Source organism: Equus caballus, chromosome 3, assembly GCF_041296265.1.
Source record: "Equus caballus isolate H_3958 breed thoroughbred chromosome 3, TB-T2T, whole genome shotgun sequence".
NCBI lineage: Eukaryota > Metazoa > Chordata > Mammalia > Perissodactyla > Equidae > Equus > Equus caballus.
In genome coordinates, this window is record NC_091686.1 from 63436455 (window position 1) to 63457763 (window position 21309).

Here is a 21309-nt window from a genome sequence, read left to right on the forward strand (position 1 = left end):
CTTTAAATGGAAAAAAATATCCATAATATGTTTCTATTTCTATTAAAAAGATAGATATAAGTTTTCACATAGGAAAAACTATAAGAATATATACTAAGCTCTTAACATTACTTATACATGGGAGGGGGCTGGAGTAAGAGAAACTTTCACCTTCTTAAACATCTATGTCTCCAAGTTGGAATTTTATAAGGACAGTTTACTATTCTTATAATCAGGAAAAATATGTAATAGTTTTAACAAACAAAAAAACCCTATGAAAGAAATCATGTTATGCTGTAATACAAAACATAGTGAACTAAAAATCAGTAGACATAGGTTCAAAAAATCTGGGCTGCCATTTACCAGCCATGAAATAGACAGTCATTAATACTGGTGCTAGTGCTGGGAGTGACTGCTGTTATAGCAACAAGGTTCAATCAACTGACTCCAAAAGACCCCTTAAATGTGCCCAAGTCCCCTCTTCTGAAATTCTGCCTCTTTCATATACATGTTATATTCCAGCATTGCCCCCTACCCATCATATGTTGCATTACAGCCTACTCAAAGAGAGGTTTGTTCCACTTGTGACAGAGTAATGCAAATACTAAAAATATCATATAATGGACTTTAATCTTTACAAAGGCCTCCTAGATTCTTCCCCCAGACTACAGCTAGAGGATGGGCAAGCAAAACTGCTTGGTGGGAGATGGCATGGGTGTACTGAACTGTCAGTCTCTGGAAAGTGAGAACTACGTACAACTCTCACTGGGAGGCTCCCCAGCCAGTGACCAGGAGAGCACCTGTCTCTCTGTTCCACTGCTGAATGATTTCTCTAGACCTGAGTGGCCCTGGGTTCTATTCTTGCATCCACCTCTAAACAGTGGAGTACCCAGGACAAGTCCTTAGACTCTGTTTGGGAGCACATTATAGGCTCATATGTAAAAGTGAGGCTATCTTTTTTTGCTGTACTACATGAGTTCACACAGAGTGATTCATGGGTAGTTTCTTGAATTTCATTTCAGCAAATATTTAGCAAGTGCCCTTATGCACTAGATACTGTGTCAAGAGCTGGACAGGAATGAGATATGGTCCCTACCCTTAGTGTTCCACATAATAGTGTCTCAAATTGATATACAGAAATAGAAGTAAAAGATACACATTTTCATGCATAGGTTCATTTCTTCATGTTAACAGATAAAGAAGCTATGGGCCTTATCCTCACAGAGCTTACTTATTAATATTTGGTTTATACTGATTTACAGGAACAGAAGTAGGAGGTGGGATTTTTAAAAATCCTTTAGTGAGTCAACACACATTTATTAAGTATTTACTATGTCCTAGTCACTAGGCTCAATGTGAGAGATACAAAGAAGATGAAAACGACTTCTGAGAAGCTGACGGGAAATCAACAAACTAGAGAGTGAGGCAGTAAGTGCTCTGCTCTGTGACTGGTCAACCACTCTTCCTGGAGGATTTGAGGAGTACCTCCCTGAGGAAGGACACTGGATCAGATCTTAAAAGATCATTTCTTGCTATGTTAAGACTAGAAGAGAAAGGAGATGGCCAGGAGATACCACCAGACAGACACGGGAAAAAGGACAAAGGGAAGCAGCAGGTCCTGAATCCAGGAGAAACATGCTGGAATTTAGGGTCCCCTAAGCTAGCAGTGGGGACTTGATTAAAATGCACTGAACTCTGGGGGATTCTGATCATCTCTAGTGAATAAAGGCTCTGGGGACAAACTTAATTAATTGAGAATAAAGAATGTAGGAGAACTCTGAAGACATCCCCAAGTGAAAAGGGATACCAGCTGGAGGCTAGGACCGAAATCAGACTTGTAATCTGTGCTCAGGGAACTGCTGGCTCCTAAGAGCACTGATTTTCAGTAGTTCTCAAATTTTACTGAGGGAAAGAGTCATTGTGGTTTCTTGTAAATTCTCCAGAGAGTCTGGATCAGTAGTTGTGAAGACAGGTAGGTTTAAGATTTTGCTTCTTTTTTTCTTTTTTCTTAAGATTTTATTTTTTTCCTTTTTCTCCCCAAAGCCCCCCGGTACATAGTTGTATATCCTTCGTTGTGGGTCCTTCTAGTTGTGGCATGTGGGACGCCACCTCAGCGTGGTTTGATGAGCAGTGTCATATCCGCACCCAGGATTCGAACCAACAAAACACTGGGCCACCTGCAGCGGAGTGCACGAACTTAACCACTCGGCAACGGGGCCAGCCCCTGCTTCTTTTTTTCTTAAACACCCCCACAATTCGGATGCAGGTCAACAGACCACACTAAGAAGCATCGCCTTAGAGCTGTACCAAGAGGTCTCATGAAAGAGGTAAAACTTCCAGAGCTCTGAGATATGAAATCATAAATGCTTCAAATGTGTACCAAAAAATTAGATGCTGTCACTGATGTGACAAACTGACTCAGCAGAGCCACATACAGACCTGCAGAGCTAAAAACGTTTTGCACATTTGCCCAGAAGCATCAAGAAAGTGATGCAAGCCTAGAAGGTGTCTTTGTAAATACAATGGAATGGTAATAAAGAAACTGCTGAGGATGTTGGTAATTCTGCTTTACTCTTCCGTCTTGTCCTTCAAGTTTCTGAAGGGATGCATTGTCAGCCCCAGTTATGGCCACAAGATGGAAGGAAAAGCTGGAGCAATGGTGGTGAGGAGCAAAGGAGACAAGGCAGGAAGGTGGTCTGGGATCTGAGATGCAGTGCCCTATCAGTTCCCATTAATGCCCAGTTTGATAGAGAGCAGCGGAGGGTACGCCCCAAGTCCAGACCCTGGTTCCTTGAGCAGCCTCTGATGCTGGCCTCACAGCCTTAGCTCAGCCTCTAACCCATTCTGGCACGCTTCACATGTCTCTTGGAGCCACTAGAGAGAAAGGAAATGCATGGACTCTGGTGCCAGGCACACCTGGGGCCTTTTGGAGGTCGTCCCACTCATGAATGGAATTCTGGCAGATCAGTTTTTTCTCCATGGGTGACAGAGGGTGGTAGAGTATTAAATCAGATCATGTAACTCCTCTCTCAGGATCCTCCCTCCAAAAAAGAAAAAGAAAAGAAAGAAAAGCTGAGACCCAGGTGGAGGTAAGGCCCATGATGAACTGTGCCACTACCCAGGAACCGTCAAATTTCACCAGATAGTCACTTCCCCAAACTCAGTCTCCCTCCCCCCTCTGAAAGAGGGAAGGTAAGTTGGAAATGAGGTAGAGAGGGCAGATCAAAAAGAACGAGGCTGGGGGTGGGGGGGGTGGTGCTCTGCATTCATCTTCCGAGCTAAAGCCTACCTTTCAAAAAAATACTTTGTTTCAGACTTCCCAAGAAAAACAGGACAACAAATTATATATATCTATCTTTTATGCTAAAGATAAAGGTAAAGCTGCAAAATCATTCAAAAAGTATGTGAACTTAATCACCAAGTTTTCTATTTGTAAAAAACTTTTAAAATCTAACTTTCTCACAGGCAGGCTGATTCATATTTAGAAACTTCAATTCAGATATAGATAATATACATATTTTTTAACCTTAATACACCAACTTTAAAAATCACTCATTTCTCAGCCCTATCTCACTGTAAGGCTCAAATCAAGGTCTCAAGGGGTAACATTCTGCAGGAGAAGAGTGCCATCTGCAGGAGCACTCTGTCACTACACAGTAAAATCCACAGCAATCCTCAAAAATCAAACAATCCATCAGTGCACAGATTACATTCAGCAAATTGCTTGGCATACGTAAACTCTCAACAAATGATTACTGTTGCTTGTGTTATGGTGGTGGCACACACTTTTGCACTGAATTTCTTGAAATTAAAAAAAAAAAAGCCCAAGAAAGAAAACAGCCAGAAGCTATTCAGATTATTCAGATCATTCTTCTGTTGTTCATAGGAACCCTTCCAGACAGATAAGGCTGTATCTTCTCTTTAAAGACCCTATTGAAAGAAATTCCACAACCTCCCACATCATACCTACAATCTACACAGTCGTTTCTACAATCTTCAGTGAGGCCAGGCTTAATTTACGGGAGTTCTCCTCTCCTTTCAGAATAGATACCACCTCCCACTTTAGAACACACCTTCACTCATCTGTTCCATACACATTTGTTGTGCACCTACTGTGTTCCAGGCACTGTGTGATTTAGCCTGTCCTCATTGGTGGAGCAGATACATCCTGTCCTTGAGTTTACAGTCTGCTGCTCCTGCAAGACTCCAGGGTGCTCCTATTTCCTTTTCCCTCCCTGTCTCCAACCTCCTTTGTTGGCTCCTCATTCATTCTTCCTAATAAAGACTCTATGCTAGAATTTCCCATAATCTTCCCCACTCCCAACAACTAAACTGCCTAAGCTTCACTTTCTGAGTTCCAATCTAGGTAGTAACTAATCTGGTAAACAATCCCATGCCAACTGCTAATGGATCACATCATTAAGGTAATCTGAACACACTTTAATGGGGTCTTTCTGAAGGCACAATAATCACTTAGACCTTTGTGTTGGACTGATGTAGACGATATTCTGAGTTAGGTAGGGAGTTGTGGTGCAGCCCAATTTCAGACATGTGGTACCTAGTCCTCCAGAGACCACAGCCAACCTTGGTTTTTTATTAATACAACTATTAAACCTATTTCCTGATTGGCCTCAATAGAGTTGAAGAACATATACCCAATCATGTTTTACTATACAGTAGCACCTTTAAATTCCTGATAAACATCTCTTCTCCTCCCCTCTGACATAAACAGCTCCCTATGGTAATCTAAAACTGCCACTGAAAAATGCAAAATTACGTCAACTTGCATTTTTCATCTGTTATGCATATTCTCTTAAATTTTGCATAGCAAATAGCCAGGTGATAAAGCTACCAATTCTCAGTCTCAATTTTATAAGTTCAAATCAGATACAAGATGATTAGTAAACTACTATTCCTGATTGTTATAAGAGGTAATCACTCCAGGCAGTTCTTGACCTGTGTGCTAGGCCATTTTGCAAGTTAGTTTTGGTTAGGATCCTAGGCTCTGTCAGTGGAGATCTTGTTTCTGATAGCATCTAATTGTTAAAAATAAAAACTCATTAGTCCAAATTAAGAAACACAATTCCTTCATTTAGTTAAACTGAATTGTAGTGGATGTATATGCATTACTAAGAAATAAGTCAAGAAATAAGAAAATAGGGTTTGTGTCATAAGATGTTAATATTTTCAATGGCGCATAAGTTGTTTTTCTTTATATTAATATCAATCTCTAATCTTAAGAAGGTCCATTGGAAGACTGCACCGACACCTGAATTTCCCTTGGATCTGATTATTTTTTTTCTCACTCTTTCAAGTCTCCTGGACAAGAAATGATCTATAATAACCCCCTACAATCATGAACAAAATGTATAAATAAGCCTTTGGAATTTATTCCTCAAGAAATTAAAAATGCCATAAGAGAAAAGAATTGAACATTATTGATGTTTTTTCTATGGCAGGCACTTGGTAGATGTTATTTCATTTGATCCTGTCGATAGCCTTGTCAAGTCATTTAGGTTGTTTAGAATGATGAGAAAATCAAGTCCAGGAGAGATCTTGTAACTTGCCAGCAAGTGATGCTGTTCAGATTCAGCCTCAAGTCCATCTGGATCTGGAGCACATGCTCCTTCTGTGATACCTGAAGAACCTTATTCTAAGTGTTGGGTGTGAATTTCAAATGAAAAATAGTCTTGGTATTGAAATAAGACAATGCTACCAAGGCAAGAACTCCAATGAAGCACTTTAAAATGGAACACCATAATGGAGCACCATAAAAATAGAAAAAGATTTTGAAAGGACTTGATTACATATCTAATGTACATTAGCGATTAACAAACTATGTTTATCATTTGTGAGGGCTTTTAAGTGTAATTTTCAAAGTGAAGCCATTTAGAGATTAAATTTTATAGTGCAGTGTCTGTACATCATTTCTGAAGAATCAGACTTCATATTACTATAAATACATTTTAGGCTGAAAAAAATCCTGACTCCTAGAGTAATGAAGAAGCTTATCACATTTAAGCTTAATTGATTTCTGTTCTGTCTGTAGTGTGTTTCACTATATTTAGAATATCATTCTTGTGGCTAATATGATTAGCTGTACAATTAGTAAAAATAGATTTATTTGATCCTAATATTCACTCTAAATTTGATGTAACACTATTTGCTCATTCCTTTATTCATTAAAAATTTATTGTAGGGGCTGGCCCGGTGGCATGGCAGTTAAGTTCACGTGCTCCACTTCAGCAACCCAGGGTTCACCAGTTCGGATCCTAGCCGCGGACCTAAACACCCCTTATCAAGCCATGCTGTGGCAGGCGTCTGATATATAAAATAGAGGAAGATGGACACAGATGTCAGCTCAGGGCTAATCCTCCTCAGCCAAAAGAGGAGGATTGGCAGCAGATGTTAGCTCAGGGCTAATCTGGATCAAAAATAAATAAATAATAAAAACAAAAATTTATTGTAAAACAGTTTGGCGTTCCATATAAAACTAAGCATGTAACTGCCATATGACCATGACCCAACAACCGCATTTGGGGGCATTTATCCCAAATAAATAAAGAGCTATGTTTGCACAAAAAACTAAACTCTAGCTTCATAGCAGCTACATTTGTAACAACACCAAACTGGAAACAACCCAGATGTCGTTCAACAGGTGCCTGGTTAAACAAATGGTACATCCGTACCATGAAATACTATTCAGCAATCAAAGGGAATGAACCATTCACATATACAAATCTCCAAGAAATTATCCTGAGCGGAAAAAGCCAATTCCAAAAGGTACATACTATATGATTCCATTCATATAACATTCTTGAAATGACAAAGTTAGTGAAATGGAGAACAGATTAGCAGTTGCCAAGAGTCAGAGGGAGTTAAGAGTGAAATAGGTGTGGCTATAAAAGGATAACAGGAGAGATCCTTGTGGTGTTGGAAACTTCTGTATCTTGACCATATCAGTGTCAATATCATGGTTGGGACATTGTACTACAGTGTTACCACCAGGGGAAACTGGGTAAAGGGCATAAGAGAGCTTCCTCTGTTATTTCTTACAATCGCATGTGAGTCTACAACAACCTCAAAAGAAAAAGGTTAATTAAAAAAAAAGAAGATACTGAACACCAAAGCCACTGGAACTACAAACAGAATAAACACTCTTGAGAGGACACTAAATACCTGGAAGAAAGAAGGTAAGTCCACTGTTGTGTGCACATTCAGTTCCATAGTTTGCATAGGTGCAAAGCGGACACAGGAAAAGCACTGAACCTATACCTGGAATAAGGGGATACGGAAAGTTTCCCAGAAAAGGTGATGCTGAAGCAGAGACCTGAAGGATGACTAGGAGTTATCCTGGCAAAATGAGGAGAGAAAAGGGTGTCGGGCATTCCAGGAAGAGGAGGCAGCATGTACAAAGGCAAGGAGATCGGAAATAACGTGGTATGTTCAGGAAACTATGAGTAGTTTGGTATGTCATGTGTGGGGTGGGTAAGGGAGTTTAGAGAGACAAGGTTCATCTCAATCCTAAAGCAAGGTCTAGGTCTTGAAAGTATATTATTTTAAAGGCTTGAAATATATCCTGTAGGGTATAGCCAGAGAGTAGAGGTTTGTCTGTCTCCCTGTCTGTTTATAGCAAAAAATAAGATTTAGGTTTTAAAAGGTAGTGGAGACTGGACTGTGAGTTGAAGGTGGTGACCAGAAGTAGTTAGTGAGATATGATAAGAATTTGAACTACAGCAGTGACAACAGGAAGGAAGAACAGGGAGTGGATTCGAGAGACTTACAGACAGCATCCAACACTATATAATGATTGGCTAAATGTGAGAAGGGAAGAATCTAGGGCATGATTGCAAATGAGTAGAACGAGGATGCTGCTCACCAGCCCAGAGAAGACATCACTAATCAATAAGCTTACGCCTTACATCTCAAATCAGCTCTCCCAGGAGCCACCAACTTATCTATCATAGTGAGCTGTAATTTATTTTCCACCTCTTACCTTAGTTGATTCCTGAAGTTCTAGCTGAATGGTGATGCTATCCAAAAAAAACGGTGAATCAAAAATTGAAGAGAAAAACTTTGAACTTGGTTTGATATGTTTCTGAGTTTGAAGGTCATAAGAGACATCCAAGTGGAAATATCTAATAGAAAATGGATATTTAGGTGTATAACTCAGGAGAGAAATTTGGGAATCAGTAGTATATATATATACGGAAATTAAACCATGGGAATCAAGAAGATTATAGTCTAATTACAGCATGTAAAAGGAAAAGAAAAAAAGGATCAAGAGCAGAACCCTTAAGAACGTGGATATTTACAAGATGGACAAAAGAAGAGGTGACCACAAATGAGACTAAGAGAGTTTGATAAAAAAATAGTAAGAAAACCAGGAGAGCATACTTACTGAAACCAAGAAAGAAAAGAAAAGGGAAGTGGTCAGCAAATAAGTGCTGCAGATAAGTCAGTAAAATAAGGACTAAACAGTACCTATTAACAGGGACTCAGGGAAATGGTGATGGTGGTGGCATCACAGATTTGGGGTTTTCCTGAATTCTTACACAAAAAAGATGAAGAGCTAAATAGTGAAACCCAAAACTCATGAAAAAAAATTTACAAAAATAAATAGATAATACGTGACCCCCAAAAATCTCAAAATATGAGCAAGTAGGGGAAAACCAAGCCAGAAGAGTTGGATATTTTTACTAGTACATGCACAAGAGAAAGCAGAAGGAAGCAAAACGGCATCTGTTGAAGAAGAATTTCAAAACTGCCAAAAAATATTCATGGGAAAGCATGAGGACAAACAGAACCGCAAGTGAAACCAGGAGGGGTTTTGCCCAATCAAGTGGGCAGTGACTCTACAAGGGCTGGCATGTGAAAGAGAAAGACTGGGGCACTCTAGCCCCTATGAACACTCAAAACTGACCCTCCAAGACTCTCTTCTGGGACAGAGCCCCACCCCATGATGAGGTGAAACTGCCATGAGTGCATTAAAACTTCAGCAGGACAGACGCCGTAAGACAAAGGAAAAGAAAGGTGCAGATAGAAGCGCAAAAGACGAAATCTCAGAAGGGAAGCTATCATTTTTTGTGTACAAAAGTAACAGTAGGGGCTGGCCCCATGGCGTGGCAGTTAAGTGCGCATGTTCCACTTCGGTGGCCCGGGGTTCGCCGGTTCAGATCCTGGGTGCGGACATGGCACCGCTCGGCACGCCATGCTGTGATAGGCGTCCCACATGTAAAGCAGAGGAAGATGGGCACAGACATTAGCTCACGGGCAGTCTTCCTCAGTGAAAAGAGGAGGATTGGCAGCAGTTAGCTCAGGGCTAATCTTCCTCAAATAAAAAAAAGAAAAAGAAGCAACAGCAGAGGGAGTTGCAAAAAGTTAGGGAATCTACCTAAAATAAGTGCCCTTATAAAGTTCAGGAAAAATAAATTCCAATAAAAATGAACAACAAAAAAGTACATAAGTCAAATCCCAATCAAAGTTACTGTAATAAAAAAGAGAAGAGGCAGGGCACCTTTCCTAGAGAGCATGAGAGCATAGTAAATAATGCATTCTCAAACAACAGACCAAAACTGGAATGTGGAACTTCAAAATGAGCTTAAAGCATCTAACAATACAAGATATGGAAGGACAACATAAATAAAATTTTTAAACTCAGAAATGAGGTAATGATCTTAAGAAAGAATTAAAGAAAAAATTATTTTAGAAATGAATAATAAATTAAAATAAACCAAAAAAGGGAAGAGAAAGAAAAATCTTAAAAGAGAATAAAGATAAAAAATATTTCAGAGAAAGTAACTGCTATAGATTGAATATTTGAAATTTGTTTCAGATTCACATGTTGAAACCTATTCCCAACGTGATGGCATTTAGAGGTGAGGACTTTGGGAGGTGACTAGGTGATGAGGGCAGAGCCCTCATGAATGGGATTAGTGCCCTTATAAAAGAGACCCTAGAGAGCTGAGCCGTGTGAGACACAATGAGAAAATGGTCATCAATAAATTAGGAAGAGGGCTCTCACCAGACAACAAATCTGCCAGCACCTTGATCTTGGACTTCCCCGCCTCCAAGACCGTGAGAAATAAACTTTTGTTGTTTATAAGCCACCCAGACTACAGTATTCTGTCACAGCAGCCCAAACGGACTAAGGTAGTGATGAATATTGAAGATAAGCAAAGAAGAGTCAATATGTGAATACTAGGAGTGCCTCAAGGAGAAAACCAAATAAAAGGAACAGAACAAATATAAAACCTGTAATCCAAGAAAACTTTCCTGAAAGACTTAAAACCATATATTGAAAGAGCAACTACGTACCTAAGAACCTGAATCTAGAACAATCAACCTCAAGATATTCTAACAAAATTAATGAACTTTAAATTTAAAAAAAATATTTCCAGCATCTAATCAAAAGAGCATATGATTTATAAGGAAAGAAAATTAGATTATCATCAGACTCTACAACAATGGTTTATGTTGTTGAAAATGAATTGGCATATTTAAGATACTCAAGGAAAGAACATGTAAGTCAAGGATGTTATATTCACAAAATGAACCTTTAAGTAGGAAGGACCCAGACAAACTTTTATCAACACACAAGAACTCAGAAAATAATTGTTCCCAAAAGCCTTTTCCAAGGAATTCCTTAGAGAATAAGCTGCAACTAAAACAAATGGAAGACTTTAACATAAAGACTAGCAGAGAATATTAAATACACGGCTACTTATAAAGACAGAGTGTATAGTATACAATGGCGAGATGATCTAACAGTGTAGACACAGTACAACTATAAAAACAAAATGGGAAGGAGGGGACAATGGGCATAGGATATGCAAAAAAACACAACTGTTGTCAGTAATCATAATTGGTGGTGGTAACACCAGTATTACAATCTGATATTGTGTGTATAATGTGGGATAAAACAAACAAGCAATTATGCGATGTTCTAATTTGATCATCCCATGCATCCTTGATAACCAGGATTCTCAGCGAAAACCCTGCAGTGTTGAATTTAAATTGGAAATATCACTATGAACTCTCATGGTATCTAATCTTTAAAAATAAATACTTCAATGAGTATTCCTAGCTACCCAGACGGTGGTCTTGAAATACTGTTTTGCATTAAAGAAAACTAGATTCCTAAGGCAGCTGTAACAAAATACCACAAACTCAGTGGCCTAAAACAACAGAAATTTATTCTCTCACAGTTCTGGAGGCCAGACATCTGAAAGCAAAGTGTGAGCAGGGCCACGCTTCCTCTGAAACCTCTAGGGGAGAATAATTCCTTGTCTCTTCTGAGTTTCTGATTCATTCAGGTGTTCCTTGGTTTCTGGTAGCATAACTCCAATCTCTGCCTCTGTCCTCATACGGCCTTCTCTGTGTGTCTGTCTGTCTTATACTCTTCTGTTTCTTGTAGGACACATGTTATTGGACACATCACCCAATCCAGGCTCATCTCATCTTGAAATGTTTAATTGAATTGCATCTGCAAAGCCCATTTTTCCAAATAAGGTCACATTCATAGGTTCCAGAAGGATACATCTTTCAGGGAGACACCATTCAACCCACTAGTTTGAACACCAGTCCCCTAAAATTCCTATCTATCTAACATGCAAAATGCACTTACCCCATGCCAACATTCCCAAAAGTCTCAACCCATTACAGCACCAACTCTAAAATCTCATCTAAATATCATCAGCTCAAAAGTCCCAATTTTCATCTAAATAATCTAAATCAGGTAAGGGTGAGACTCTGGGTATGATCCATCCCATGACAAAATTCTTCTCTATCTGTAGACCTGTGAAACTAGAAAATAAGGTATCCGCTTCCAATACAACGGTGGCACAGGCACAGGATAGTCATTCCCACTGCAAAAGAGAGATATGGGAAGGAATAAAGGGGTCACTAGTCCCAAGCAAGTTCCAAATCCAGCAAGACAAATCCTTTAGGTTTCAAGGTCTGAAAATAACCCTCTGTGGCCCAATGCTCTGCCTCTGAGCCTGTGTCAGCCTCTGTGCCACCAGGGCTCTGCCCTTGGAGACATTCTTCTTTTTTCTTGAGAGGTAACACACGTTTGCAGGCAAGGAGCTCTATTAGCCAGTTTCCTGCCTGTAAAATCTCACAAGTCCAAAAACCTTCCTTCATTTGTCTTTTCTCTGTCCCCTTCAGTCCAAGGTGTCAGTGCCTCTGCTAATACAACATTCTCAAAAGCCTTGTGGGCCTCCTGTGTATGTCATGGAGGTCTACTCCATGAGACAAGAGCATGCTCAACAGATCTTTCCTGGATAGCCTCATATCTATTCCGGGCTCCTGCTGAGATGGTCAAGTAAAACTGTAAGTCACATTCCAATAATGAATTACCTAATTTTATCATCCTTTGTGATCTGGGTAGTCTGAGAACCTCCCAAATCATCAAGTGCTTGTTTCTTTTTGCTTCATAGTTCCTTCCTCCCATTTTTCTCTCCTTCACATTTTACCATAAGCAGCAAGGAGAAATCAGGCTGCTCCTTTAGTAACACTTTCCTTGGAAATCTCAGCTAATTATCCAACTTCATCACTTGTAAGTTCTGATTTCTCACAACAGAACATAATTCAGCAAGGTTTTCTACCACTTTATAATAAGGATTGCCTTTCCCTTCAGTTTCTAATAATATGTTCCTCATTTCCTTCTGAGACCTCACCAGAAGTACCTTTAATATTCATATTTCTACCAATATTCTGTTCATGACAATATACGTATTCTCTAAGATGATAGAAGCTTTCTCTATTGTGTTCTTCACTTCCTTCTGAGCTCTCATCAGAATTTCCTTTAACATTCAGATTTCCATCTCTTCAAGGCAATCTAGGCTTTTTCTTTCATGCACCTCAAAATCCTTCCAGCCTCTATCCATTACCCAATTCGAAAACCACTTCCATGTTTTCAGTTTTGTTACAGCAGCACCCCCTCTTCCCAATACCAAAAACTGTTAGTTGCTTAGGGCTACCAAACCGGATGGCCTAAAACAAGGGAAATTTGTTCTCTTAGAGTTCTGAAGGTAGGAACTCCTAAGTCTGTAGGGTAGGCCACTCTCACTGAAGGCCTTGGGGGAGAATCCTTCCTTGCTTCTCTCAGTTTATGGTGACTCCATGGGCTCTGTGGCTTGTGGTAACATAACTCCAATCTCTGCCTCTGTCTTCACATGGCTGTCTACTCTGCCCGCATATATCAAATCTTCCTTTCCTTTCTCTTGTAATAACACCAGTCACTGGATTTAGGGCTGACCCTAACTCCAGGATGATCTGGAGGTCTTAAACTTAATTACATCTGCAAAGACCCTATTTCCAAATAAAGTCACATTCAGAGGTACCCGGGGGTTAGGACTTGGACATATCTTTTTGAAGGCTACCATACATCTCACTACAAAGGCTTTTTGGGGAAATGATTGATTACAAATCTGAAACAGTAAATGCACACAATGAGCCAGGAACATCTTGACACTCCAGATAGAAAGAAGCCATCAAAGACTACTAAGGTCATGTCATAAGAACTCAGGAGTCAATTTGAAGAGGCTCCCAATGACCAAAGACAGAACAATTTGAGCACCAATGAAGAAAAGAGCTGCAATGAATTGGAAAAGATCAAATATCTTTAAATTCATGTGCCCAAAGTAATTTTTTTAAAAATTGAATTAGTTCCCTCATGAAGGTAACAGGGAACCAACTTGCCATCTTGTAACCTAGGTAAATAAAATGAAAGAATCAAGCCTTTATCTTGCTTTTCAGATATGAACTATACTACTGGGTAATCAAATAGTAGATAAGGAGTATTTCATGAAAATTATCCCAGTTAACGTATGGAAACAAAATGATAGAATTTTATTACCACTATTTTGCAACCACTATGAATTAATAGATCGAGGCATTGAAGATCAATGGCTGGTAACATCAAGAAAGAACAAAAACCAGACATTATGTGCCTCCAGATGAAAGAACATCTTTGTTTGCCAAAGGGATAGAAGAGGGGTCTATCTGGATCCCACTGCCAATTTGCAGAAAATACAGAGGACAAAGTGACAAAACCATGTATCATGATTCTGCAAACAGCAGAATCCAGACTGTGAGAAACTCTATGAGTTCTTTCACCAATAAATCTGTAAGCAATGAAAGGAATGAAGGAGAATCTGTACATTAAAAAAAGGACTTAAGAGAGACGTGACGTCAGCGACATGGCTGAGTGAGCTCACCCAGGAGTCTCTCCCCTCCAAACTACAACCAAAAAGGAACAACTGAATTTCAACCAAAAATTCTAATAACACAGAGATTGTCAGAGACCTACAGCAGCCAAATGATGGAGGGCGGAGAGACTGGAGCCGCCCTCGGAGGAGCTGGAACAGGGTAAAAGAGATCTTCGCTCCCTCCCCTAGAGACTGGGATCGCTGCTGTGGGTGAGGGAAGGAGCAGGAGAGGGGCCACATGTCCACGGGATCATCCAGGACTCCCACCGCCCATGCAGCAGAAACCTGCTAACAGGGGAAAGCTTTCACGTGCAGGGACCCCATCAAGCCAAGGCCCTGTGAAACCAGAGAGTGAGAGCTGATTGGAATATAGGTCTGCACGTGAGAGAAAGTGTCCCTCCTCCACGAACCCGCGCTGCACGCCGCCATCATGGCTGAAGGCGGAGGGCTCAGAACGCATGGCTCCCGATCCCCATCTAGTGGCGAGAGGCTGTAACTGCAACCGAATAATAGCATCATGCGTAAAAACTGCTCCTCTACCATCCAGTAATTTATAAAAGCTCCAGACCAGAAGGAAAACAATAAAAACACAGAATTAAGTCCAGAGGACTTGGAATTAGGTAAACTAAGTGAAAATGAGTTCAGAGTAGCTATCATCAAAAAACTCAATGAGGTAAAGGGAAATATAGAGAAACAAGTCAACGAGTTCCGGAATTACTTCACAAAAGAGGTTGAAACTATAAAGAAGAATCAATCAGAAATACTAGAGATGAAAAATACAATGGATCAGATAAAACAGAATACGGATTCCCCAAATGCACGGGTAGACACCATAGAGGAGAAAATTAGCATAATCGATGATAGGCTGAATGGCTCCAAACAGAGGAAGAAAGAGAACTAAGAATTTTAAAAAATGAAGAAAATCTCCAAGAAATAGCGGACTCAATGAGGAAATCCAATTTAAGAATTATCGGAATCCCTGAGGGCGTGGAAAAGGAAAATGGAACAGAAAGTGTGCTCAAAGAAATAATAGAAGAAAATTTCCCAAATCTAGGGATTGAGGGAGAAATGTGTGTGAAGGAAGCTTTCAGATCTCCTAGATTTGTCAATGTAAAAAGACCTACTGCAAGGCATATAGTAGTAAAAATGGCAAAAATGAATGACAAAGAAAGAATACTCAGGGCAACAAGGCAGAAGAAAATAACCTACAAAGGAACTTCTATCAGACTTTCAGTGGATTTCTCTACAGAAACCTTACAAGCTAGGAGAGAATGGAGTGACATATTCAAAACTTTAAAGGATAAAAATCTTCAGCCAAGAATACTCTATCCAGCAAAAATATCCTTCAGATATGAGGGAGAAATTAAATCTTTTCCAGACAAAAAAAAAAGCTAAGGGACTTTGTAGCCAAAAGACCTCCACTACAAGAAATCCTCAAGAAGGCTCTCATAGCTGAAAAAAGAAAAAAAGGGAGAAAGGAGTCACAAATCAGAGAGTAGGGAGACAGATAGAACCAGAATAGGATAGCAAATATTCAACTATAGCATTAGGATAAAGGGAAGGAAACCACCAAAGCAAAGACGATCTTATCACTCTAACCACAAACTCACAACACGAGTTGGAATAAGAGATGAAAATAATAATTTAGGAGGGGAAGAAGAAAGGGACTAAATCAGTCTAGGCCAAGTAAGTAAAAAAAGGACTTAAAAAATATATCAAGTTTTAAAGAAATGAGCAGACTAAAACTACCATGTCAAGGGATGCACACCTGAATAACAAAACTATCAAGAAACTCAGGGGGGTGACTTTTATAATTAAAAGTCAGGAAATGGTTACTTCTGGAAGAAGTGTGGGGACTGTGATTAATACGGGGAATATGAAGGGGATGCTGGAGTGGCTGGAAAAGTTCTACTTCTGTGGTTTATTTGTTTGTACTTGTATTTTAAATTTACAATGAAGATGTTTTTTAAAAAAAATAGTCTCCATTGAGTTTAGCAATACTGACAAAAAAGTTTCAACAGAGCTATAGAACAAAAGTTAGATTGCAGTGAGATAAGGAACAAAAGGAAAGTTAGAAATGGAGACAATACATGTAGGATACTGCTTCTAGAAGTGCAGCTGAGAAGGGAAGGAGAGAGAGCCATAGTTTTAGAATGGCATAGAGCAAAAAAAGGTTTTCTCTTCTCTTTTTGTGTGTTTGCTTTAAAGTAAACAAGACTTGAACATCTTCAGGTGCCAAAGGGAAAGAAAAAATAGAGAGGAGAATGTTGGAGAATCACCTGAGAGAAAGATAACTGACAGAGCAAGACCCATGAGGAGACTAAAGGGAATATGACCCAGAAAATAGGGAGCAGGTTGACCTTAAGTAGGAGGCTTAAAGTGGTCATTTCTCCTACGACAGTGGAAAGGGAACAAAGAATGAACTTTAATTTGGGGTGAGCTTAGAGATGGAGGGCTAGCAGCAGAAAGCTGAGGAAGTTCCCACTCTCTGATCTCTATTTTCTCTGCGAAACATGAAGGAGGTGATATGCTAATACAAGTGGTGGATGGGGAGCATAAGGTATTCAGTGAAGGTTTAAAATGTCCAAAGTGGTGTTGAAAGTTCCATAGAGATTGAGAACTGAATTTGTAGAGGTACCAATCTACGCCATTTTGCCATTTTCTTCAACAACTTGGATGGAGAGTTAAAGAAATTAAATTAAAGTTAAATTGATGAACTGTTTATTGTTCATTTATTTTTCAGATCAGCCTAATTGGGCAGGGGAGTGGAAACCATTGGGGAGGAACTGGTGGAGGTGATGGGGAAGGAAGGAAAGGAGGGTACTGATAAAACGGGGCCAAGGGAGGAGATAACTCCAAGGTTTAAGAGACTAAGTGAATAGGGATTTAGGGACAAAAACAGATTTAGGAGGAAAGACGATGAGTTCATTTTTAATATTTCAGGTTTCTATGTCCAGTTCTATATGTGAATCCAGATGCACAGAAAGAAGATCTGGCCTGAAACTACAGATTTGTGAGTCATTGGCTTAAAGATAGTAACTGAAGCCATGAAAATATATAGAGTAAAAATAGAATATTAAAAAAAAACCTGAAGAAAGAATCCTGATAAACACCCTTGTTTAAATGTCAGGTAGAGAAATAGCAGCTATCAAGGGACCCTGGGATCGATAGGCCAGAGAGGAAAGGAAAAAATCCAGGTGAGGGTTGTCCCAAAAGTCCAGAAAAGAGTTTAATGGAGAAAGTGATCAAAATGTCAATGCTGGGGAGATCTACAAAGAGGACTATCTAAAAGATGTCTTGCTCATCTTTGTTTTCTTAGTGTCTAGGAAAATGTGTGGCACATAAATGGAACTCAGTAAGTGTAAATTTTCATGGTGTGTCCTTCCAATACCTGCCAGTCTCATTGTTAGGGTAGTGAAAAATGCAAAAAAGATATACAAGGAGGAAGGAAGGAAGGGAGGGATGGAGGAAGGGAACGGGAAAGGGAGGGAGAAGGGAGAGTAGGGGAGGGAAAAGGAAAAAGAAAGGAAAAACATATCTCACTCACCTCAAATGCTCCATGTCGCCTGCACGTCTCTTTATCCCAGCTCACTGAAACGCATCCTATAAAAAAGGCACAATCTAAAACTTCCCAAACCGCTTATGCCTGTAGGATACAGACTGATTCATAGCAACAGCAGAAATTCTAAGTCTCCTGGCCCAGGCCCATGTGACAAGCAGGACTTCCAGCTCCTTGAGAACTCCCTCCCCTCCCACCACCACCACAAGTGCCTCTAAAATTCAAGATGTGTCTCTCAGGTGCTCATGACAGGGTGCTGCCATTTCCCCACTATCTCCTACTGGGTGGTTCAGTTCCCCATCCTGTCACTTCAAGGGCACTGAAGTCTCCCGCTAGATGCAGCTGTTGACGCCCCACTTAACATGAGGTGCTAGAAACCCCACCAGGTGTCATTCCTCTACCAGGCACCCATGGAAGTCTTCTGTCAAGTATCACAGCTAAACAGCCAGAGGCCTCACAGTGCCAAAATTCCATGGCTATCTGTGGGGAATTGTGCCCCCTCCGCCTTGTGTTACCACCTATTAGAGCTGCCCCAAGCAGTGCTGCTGCTGCTTCCATTGTCTTACAGACCCGGGTGGAAGAGCTCTTTCAATTTGTTTACCCGTAGACTTCTTTTTCTCTCTAGGCTTCAGACATGATTGTTCTATATCTATCTTTTCATATTTGTTCACTTATTTCATAAATGGGGTTTTTTAAATGCTTAATATTAAAGAGTGCTTAATTTAAAAATTAAACCACACGAACAAATTAGAGAAAACTGAAATCGGTTATAAATTATTGAAGTCAGTCCAGAAGTCCTTTTGCAATAGGTTTGATGGGTACATTGTTGAAAATCAAAGCAGCTGCCATTCTTAGTTCTTCACTCTAGTGTCCCCCCATTACCATAACTCAGTTACTTTCTCTGCCTCTGATAATCTTGGGGTATCTTTCTACTTCTGTTTCAAATACCAGGCTACAGGCTCTCCTCCCACATCTCCCGGCCAAATTTCCAAGAAAGAAACTGATTGGTCAAGCTAATTACCATTGCTCTGGTATGGACATTTGTGTCAGGACATCCCATGGGCCACTTATCCACCTTGGGTCAGTGGCGGCCACAAGGTAGTTTCATGTGGTACCAGCAAGAATACATGCAGAAGGAGCCTCCCAGAAAGGGTCTGCAGGAGTGGCAGGCATTCCCAGGCATGATCATCCTCCACCAGGAAGTGACAATCCCTGTACACTGTAACCTGTACATCAGCAGAGATAACATACTGGGCACACAGTAAGGTCTCAAATATTAGTTTTAGCTGCATGGCTTAATGAAAAAGTCTCAATTCTTTTACAAGACATTTAAGTCCATTTAGGATATATCTCAATTTATCTTTCCAGTTTCATCTATTAATATATCTTCCCTTGAACACTAATAATAGCTAACACTGGGGCCAGCCTGGTGGTGCAGCAGTTAAGTTCACATGCTCTGCTTCAGCAGCCCTCATGTGCTCTGCTTCAGCAGCCCGGAGTTTGCCAGTTCAGATCCTGGGTGTAGACCTACACACCACTTATCAAGCCATGCTGTGGCAGGCGTCCCACATATGAAATAGAGGAAGATAGGAACAGACGTTAGCTCAGGACCAATCTTCCTCAGCAAAAAAAAGAGGAAAATTAGTGGCGGATGTTAGCTCAGGGCTAATCTTCCTCAAAAAGAAAAATAATAATAATAGCTAACATTTGTTGGGTACTAACAACATGCCTAGCATTTTTCTAAGAGTCTTACATGGATTCACTCATTAATCCTCATAACACAAAGTACTGTTATTATTCCTTTTTTACCAATAAGAAAACTGAGACACAAAGAGCTAAGGACTTGCACAAGGACACATAGCTGGTAAATGACTGAACAAGAATTCAAACCCAGGTAGTATAGCTTCAAAACCCAGAACTTAATCGCTAAGCCATACGGCTTGTCAAACATCAACCAATATTACTAACATAATAACAATCATAATAGGTATCATGAGTGATTACTGTAGGACAAACAATGGGTTAAGCATCCTAAGTAAATGGATGCAAAACTGACTTGTGCCTGTCCCCACTATCAGTAAGCCTTTACATCACAATTCATAGCCAGAAAGAAAAATGCTGTAACTTTTCCTTTAAGCACTGTATTAGCTGGACCCCAAATTTTGGTATACTCTATCATTGAGTTCAATAAATTTTCTCATTTCCATTGAGATTTCTTCAACCCATAAAATGCTTTAAAGTGTTTTGTTTCCATTGCAGACATTGGGGGATTTTTAGTTGTCCTGTTGGTTTCTGGTTTAATTCTATCGTGGTCAGAGAACATAACTCGGAATGGTTTCAGCGTTTTGACTGTGTTGGGGCTTTCTTTATGGCTCAGCGTACACTCGATTTTGGTAAATGTTCCACGTGCGTAGGTTTCCTCTAGTATTTCCAACTACTTCAAAGGACTGACCTTAGCTTAGAAAACCTCGAAGGTCCCTTCTGACACCAAGTGTGTGAGATTCCAAGTATAAAGTAACCGGTCAAGAGTTAGCTCTAGTTCTCATTTTCCCTCCAGTTCTCCTTTGCACCTGATTTTTCCAAATGTAACAAATATTGCTTCTAATGAAAAACAGGAAAAGAAAAAACCACTTGTATTCGCCCACACGTCCTGCGTTCTCCTCACGGCCGGGGAAGACCCGGGTCTCCGCCGGCCACGCCGCCGCACCGGCAGCGGCTCACGCCCGCGTCCGCGCTGCCGGGAACCCAGCTCCGCCGCCCGACCCGGGCCGAAGGGCGGGGCCCGCCGCGGCGTGCTGACGTCAGAGAGGGCTGCGACGCCGCCGGGCCGCCGCGGCGCTGACGGCTGGGGCCAGTCGGTGTGCGGCGCCGGGCCTGGGAAGCCGGGGCCTGTGGGACCTCGCGCGGCGTTCGCGGGCTCCGGGGCGGGGGCTGCGGCGACGAAGCCCCCTCCCCGGGGAGGCGGCGCCTGGGGGAGCTTCCCAGCGGGGGAGCGGCGGCGGCGGGGAAGGATGCATCAGAAGCTACTGAAGAGCGCGCATTACATCGAGCTGGGCAGCTACCAGTACTGGCCAGTCCTGGTGCCCCGCGGCATCCGCCTCTATACCTACGAGCAGATCCCCGTGTCCCTGAAGGACAACCCGTACATCACCGACGGCTACCGGGCCTACCTGCCCTCCAGGCTGTGTATCAAAAGGTACCGTCTGGGCGCCTCCGCGGGGCTCGCCTGCGGGGCGGGCCCGCGGCCCCTCCTCCTCACCTACACTCTTTTTGTCTTGTCTCCCTGCCGCTCTCCTCGCTTTTCTCCATGCCCCTCATTTTCCAGCTGTCCCATCCCTTTCATCCCTTTCCGCCACCTCTCTTCTCTTGTTGTCTCCCGCCCACCCCCGCCACCCCTCCGGGGTACTTGATCCACGGCATGATAATGATGGTAACACTGACCATAATTGCCAACTCTCGTGTGGCGCTTTGCTGTTTACAAAGGGCTTTTACATTCTTTATTCCATTTGGTGCTTATTGGGATACATGTTGGAACTGACCCCACTGACAGTGACCCCA

The 21309-nt window shown here is 41.1% G+C and overlaps 1 protein-coding gene and 1 long non-coding RNA gene across 16 annotated transcripts in view; one reads left to right on the forward strand and one right to left on the reverse strand.

Annotated features, from left to right (window-relative positions):
* Nucleotides 1–20526, reverse strand: part of LOC111772875 (uncharacterized) — a 310896-nt gene extending 290370 nt beyond the window's left edge. For both annotated transcript variants that reach the window (XR_011437075.1, XR_011437074.1), the window contains exons 1-2: nucleotides 20204–20526; nucleotides 17740–17795 (exon numbers count right to left, since the gene is read on the reverse strand). This is a non-coding gene — a long non-coding RNA (uncharacterized lncRNA). The remainder of the gene's footprint in view (nucleotides 1–17739; nucleotides 17796–20203) is intronic.
* A 34-nt stretch (nucleotides 20527–20560) lies between these two features.
* Nucleotides 20561–21309, forward strand: part of PAQR3 (progestin and adipoQ receptor family member 3) — a 36610-nt gene continuing 35861 nt past the window's right edge. For 4 of the 14 annotated variants that reach the window (XR_011437072.1, XM_070262333.1, XM_070262332.1 and 1 more), the window contains exon 1: nucleotides 20605–20947. Coding sequence is in view for 8 of the 14 variants with exons in the window: in XM_070262333.1 (XP_070118434.1) it covers nucleotides 20763–20947 (185 nt within the window). In the remaining 6 variants the exon portion in view is untranslated. Of the gene's footprint in view, nucleotides 20948–21309 lie in introns of all 14 variants that reach the window. The other 10 variants (XR_011437071.1, XM_070262334.1, XM_023637878.2 and 7 more) reach the window with 8 other exon arrangements.